The sequence below is a fragment of the Tachypleus tridentatus genome, chromosome 8, assembly GCF_004210375.1.
Source record: "Tachypleus tridentatus isolate NWPU-2018 chromosome 8, ASM421037v1, whole genome shotgun sequence".
NCBI classification, from domain to species: domain Eukaryota; kingdom Metazoa; phylum Arthropoda; class Merostomata; order Xiphosura; family Limulidae; genus Tachypleus; species Tachypleus tridentatus.
Window position 1 is genome coordinate 147,880,835 of NC_134832.1, and position 6,072 is coordinate 147,886,906.

A 6,072-nucleotide genomic window follows, 5' to 3' on the forward strand; every position below is an offset into this window, starting at 1 on the left:
TGGGACTATAAATATACTCACTCATATCTCTATACTGACGCAACACTTTGATGAATTCAAACTGATTGAATCCCAGCAACAAAACAAGTTGATTTTCAATATCTCGATCATCAATAGCTGTCTAAAAAACAATATATGTAATAAAAAACTATTTGCACAAGTTTACTCATACTAGAAATACACATAAAAGAGAACTTTAGATATATGCTAATAAATAAAAAATTATCACTACAATAACGAAGTATTTTAAATGTTAGAAAAATTTGTTGCTGACTGGTTTAGAATTTTGTTGTTTTGTTTCTCAATTCCCAGAGTACTCTATTTTTACATCAAGAATGCATGAAGTGTATTGAACTGCTGATAAAAACAACTCTGCCATATTATGAATTTCTAACAACAAACAAAATACAATAATAAGAGATATGGCAATCAAGAAATTAAAACTATCTTCTACAAAACAGAACACAATTTTCTAAGAATGCAAAACTTTGGATAAAACACAAGGGACTAAATCCAACAATATGTGAACAAACAATACAAGACACAAACCTTGAGGATTTCCAGAACTTCACCTGCTCTTGTTTGAGCCACCACTGGATCATCATAGAATTTACTCAACTTTCTTTGCAACCAATAAGCATCTATTTCACGAGGATGCAATGGTTTGGTCCCTTTTTGATCCTGACTCCTGTCCCACACCAAGCTGAAAATAAAAGGATAAAAAAATTTCCCATAGAAATAAGCCTAAATGACATTCCCTCCATCATATGAAAAAGTTTCCATTACTTTATAAAATAATTTATAAGTGTTAATATTCAAACTTCACATTGCCTTTATCCCACTGTTTAGAAAATATACATCAAATTTAACTTTCTTGTCATGAGCAGGTCAAAGTGCATGCTACAACTTTTTAGAAAGTTACTTCAAAAATCTGAGTAAACCAATTAATTATCATGATGTTTAAATAAAACTGATATCAAAATATAGCTAATAAATCAATATTTAATACATGTTTTAAATTATTATGGAAATAGTTTTTAAAATCCTCAGTCTCCCCTAGTATGAGTCTTGTGACATTTGCTCTAAAAGCACAGAACTAACCTTAAATTACTAATTATAATATAGTTATTACTTATACAGAGCCTAATTTTTATAGTGTTCAATCTAATTTGTTTACAAGCTGTAAAACAGAAAACTGAAACCACTTTTCATGACCACCTGTTGCATCCTTTATTACAAATTGCAAACACTCTTATTTAATGCTGTATTAAATATTGCTCATAACCAATGGAAACAGTTTTAATCTATCAAATGCCAAATTATAATATGCTGTTTTCTGTTCAGAGAATTCTCCATTTCCTTTTGGTTCAAACCTTATCCTCATGGGCAACACACAGACAAGATTGGATGAATTTTTAATGGCTCTTATTGTATAGTGAGAAAGCCAGACATTATTGTAGATACAGGACATTATAGGTAAATTAAATAAAGATAATAAAAAATTTCACAAAAAAATGCTCACAATTAGCTTGTGCATTACGTTACTTAATAGGGTGATGAGTTACACATTGGCCAAGTGACTTACAGTTTGTGTGACTGGATTATAAGTTACACACAGTTCTAGGGACAAAAAATAAATACAATTTAAGCTGAAACAAACTTATAATGTTACAAGCTGTAAGCTATTTAGGATAAAGAAATGTAGTTTTCTGTTACAATGTGAAGTCATTCTATAAAAAAGAAATGGTTAATTTAGATTTCTTTCTTATTTTTATAGTGATTACATGGTTGGTCAAATTACATGACCTCGTTTAGAATTAGAGTGGAGAAAACAACAAATAAAATAAGTTTTATTTTGAAAAAAAAAGTTTTAAATTTATATAGAAGGTTTTAAAGATTATGTAAAAGACATCTGACAATTTTCAGATGAAGAACAGTATTCTTGATCTCAAAAATCACTTGGCACTCAGAACAGCCAAACTCTGACATCAGAGAACTATTTAGTAAAGATACTTCAATAAAAATTTTGATATTTTGTCTACAAAAATTTTCAGTGTTTACTGAAAGTGTGTTAAACACGAAAAGTTATTGCACAGAAACTCTTAAAGATTAACATGGGGTCATGAACTTGGCCTAATTTACTGAGTGGACTATGTATAACATGTATCAATGAATTATTTATTGAAGAAAAATAAACTTTCACAAAACTGTTATTTACGATACCTGTACACTTCACTTACATTTGTAGCTTGAAGCCTTGAGTCAACAGTGGCTTCTTCACCTTCATTCTCATCATTTGAATCATCTTCTCTTATCTCTCCACACATTTCATCATCCTGTAGTGGTGAATGGATAAATATTATAGTTTTGTTTAAACAAATATGGCAATATTTTATAAATAAATATATGTGACAGTTTCATATTTATACACGTATATGAAAATAAGTTTGTAACACATCACACTTCAAATTTCATTTATTACAACAAAAATAAAAGAAACAAGATAATTTTATTCAGAAAATTACTTCTTGGTAACCCATTCGCTGCAGTGTTTATCCACTGAAGAGCTTCATGTAATTTTTAATAAATTACATCTTTCAATCAGAACAAGTTACCTACTTCAAAAATAAACCTAATAACAAGTACAGCAACTTAAATATAATGTTCTTGTGATTTTATTTATTGTGCACTGTTTCAACAGTGGATACTTGTAGAATATAGGCTAGTTATAACTGTAATGTGGCCTTTTTTATATTTAATATCTGAAACAAACATGCTTGAGACAGGAAGATTTAACACTACTTGTTAGAGAAAAATAAAGGTCAAAAGCCAAGAAATACAATACGTATACATCTAGTTAAAAATATAGTAGAAAAACAAATGCATTCTGTTACGAGTTTAAAGCTATTTAGGATAAACATAGTTTAATGCTATATTTCAGAAATGGTTACTTTGATTTATTTCAAATTTGTTTTGGTTGTTTCAAGCTCCATCAAACTGATCAGTTTTGAATAAATTTGGGGTAGAGAAAATATGGGATAAAATATAAAGTTTTGCCAAATAAAAGTTTGAAACATATTCAGGAAGTTCTAGAGATTATGCAAATAAAATCTGAGATTTTTGAGATGAAGAAAAGTATTCTAAACCTTCACATCAAATCACTTGGAACAGTCAACACTCCAAATATTCAGAGATAAACTGAGAGAAAATACTTCATTACAAAGTCTAAATTTTTGTATACGAAAGACTTGTAATGTTTACTGAAAGCTTATGAAATTTCATAAAGATACAAACATATTAGAAGTTATGATATGGAAACTATAAAGGTCAATTTAGGGGGTATTAGCTCAACTGACTTGGACAAACACACAGTAAGAATGTATTGGGTTGAGGAATAATTCGTGAGCGTGTTTTCAAGTTAAAAAAATATATTCATAAATGAAATGCTTTCGCAAAATATTTCATGTCATTTGGTAGATAAATTTTTGCTCTAATAGATGGTGTGTTTGATTTTCATATGTCTTTAATTTTTGCTTTCATTTTCAGCTCATTAAATAGAATGTCAAGTGGACAAAATCAAGCATTTTCGACACCATCTGCTTTTCGCATTTAATTTCTTGCAATTTCGTTTAAAACAATGCAAACTATATACCTAGGTATTACATGAAATAAAGTATCATAATTAATGTTTTGGGTGTAATATGTTCATGCACTGAAGTATTGTATAGTCTTGCATGTTATGCTTGAATGAAATTATTTAAAAACGCTCAACGAATTATTCCTCAACCTAATAATATGTTCCATTACCTTATTTTTTTTCTTTTTATTCATTATTCATCTAATATTTAAGATATTTAATTTTAAAATAATGTTTTAATTCAACCTTCAAAATTTCAAATTCTCTATTTATTATATAATGAACAGGATAGTTCAAAATGTCATCTCACTGAAACAATAATATAAACATTTCTGGCAATTTCCAACCAATTCATTAGTTTTATGTGCCCCTGTGGACTATACAGTTTACGATGTTTTTATTTTGCTTCTTCAACATTTACCGTTTTCATTTTTCTGGGACGACAGGGACAGAAACTTGTTATGCAAGTGAAAGCAAAACTGATCTCTCCGTTTCATTTCTCCAGTTTCTTAAGACTAAACACAAGTATTCAGCTGCTGAACCAAAACAATGAATAGCATAAAAGATCCAGAATTTATCCTAAAATCCTGTGTGAAAACAGATCATCTTGAGGATATGGAGTAATCACAAAACTTGTTTTTTTCCACAGGACGTTCAAAACTACTAGAAAACATCAAGAATCTTCTAGGATGTACAGACAAGGGAAATAACATCTTTATAGTAATATAGGAAAGGAGTACATTACACAATGTAACACACATACACAAACAAACAGATACCATAATGTTGGCTCAACAACACAATAAACTGAAAGGGTTAACTATTTCAACTAGAAACACATTAAACAGCAAACATTAAAAAGCACTCTCAATACAGTACCATTAACAGCTTAGTATTTAGTGAAAGAACCAAATTTAATAAATCAACAGAACTGTGTTATACTACATAAACATGAACCTATATTACATAATTCATCTTACCTCATCATCAGACTCCTCAAACTGCACATTGACACCGTATGTTTCATCAATATTTTCTTCTGGTTTGAAAGAAAAGAAATTCAACATATTTACTTGTATGTTTTTCATTGTATAAAGCTGTGTTCTTTGTCTTGCACAATATTTAATTAGTACAAACACATCCTGCTTAATTTATAAACAATATATCTTGGGCACTTATAATGTTTAAGGACACCAACAGCTACATCATGTGTAATTAACATGAACACTGTTTTCTGCTTCATTATTACATACATACACCATGTTATCTATTCTACATAAAAACCTATGTCTATTTCACACCATAGATAAAATAGTTTGATTACCATCTATATATTATGATTTTAGTGATGGGGATGCAAGAACACCCGAGAGAGAGGGTTGGTACAAAACCTTGTAAGAGTAGTGAGTGTTGGTACAGTAAGCCTAAAGTACAGATGGAGGTGTGTGGTCATCTAGGCTAGAGTCAAGTGCATAATATTTGTAATGAAAAAAAACTAAATTCAATTTTGAACTTAAGTTCTTTATGTAAACTATTTTCTTATATCAATGTTTTAATAATAATAAAAAACTAATGGAGACCCTTTAAAAAAGAAAGCAACAAATATTTTGTGTACTGAAAACTAAGAAAATCAGGTTTTACTTCTAAGCAGTGTGACATTAAAGTTTTTGTTGGAAAGTGGTGTTACCAAGAATCATTGGTTTTTCTATCTGTTAGAAGTTGCTAATCTAACTGATTTTTACCAATAATAAATAATTCTATGAATAAGCCACAAATTCATTTCATGAATGATCTTAATTTTGATTGGCTAACAAAGACATTTACCAACCTTTGGCTGCCTCAATTGCAGTTTTCTGCCTCTTTGTTGGTCAAGCTCAATTTTGTAAAATTTATTTATTTCAGTTAGCTGTGTAATGTGAGGTTAGAGTAGACTATAGGGTGGGGTTATCACCGTCATTTCAGGTGGGCTACATGCTAGTTTGTAATAATCACTACAAAATACCATGCTTTATGTACTTGAGAGTTTCTGAACACTTATGTACAGTTAGTACAAACACAGTGTTCTGGTGTAATTATTAATACAAACAAAAAGAAATATGTTAGTAAGAACAAATGATAGATTTAATCAATTACCTAAGAGCAGTAATTGCATTCACTAGTATCATATAAACTAAACAGTAAAACAAAATAATGATTAAATCTATTAATGTCACAATAATAACCAACTAACTGAAATTAGTGCTTTCCATTAATACAGTTTTGATTTATTAATCACAATTATGATTAAATCAGCTGTCACAAAAAATAATCAAATAATTTAAATAAGTATTTTCAATTATTCCAACTATCCAAATAACTGAAATACTGTCATTATAATTGATCTGTGTTCTGTCCACAACAGGTATCAAAACAATATTTTAAGCTTGTTCAGCTTT

At 29.2% G+C, this 6,072-nt stretch overlaps 1 protein-coding gene across 1 annotated transcript in view; it reads right to left on the bottom strand.

Moving 5' to 3' along the window:
- The window catches only part of LOC143223723 (U5 small nuclear ribonucleoprotein 200 kDa helicase-like), a 53,368-nt gene extending 48,691 nt beyond the window's left edge, over positions 1-4,677 (bottom strand). The window contains exons 1-4 of the mRNA XM_076452062.1: positions 4,618-4,677; positions 2,241-2,336; positions 550-703; positions 22-121 (exon numbers count right to left, since the gene is read on the bottom strand). Of these exons, the coding sequence (XP_076308177.1) occupies positions 22-121; positions 550-703; positions 2,241-2,305 (319 nt within the window). The 5' untranslated portion in view covers positions 2,306-2,336; positions 4,618-4,677. The remainder of the gene's footprint in view (positions 1-21; positions 122-549; positions 704-2,240; positions 2,337-4,617) is intronic.
- Between the last annotated feature and the right edge of the window lie 1,395 nt (positions 4,678-6,072).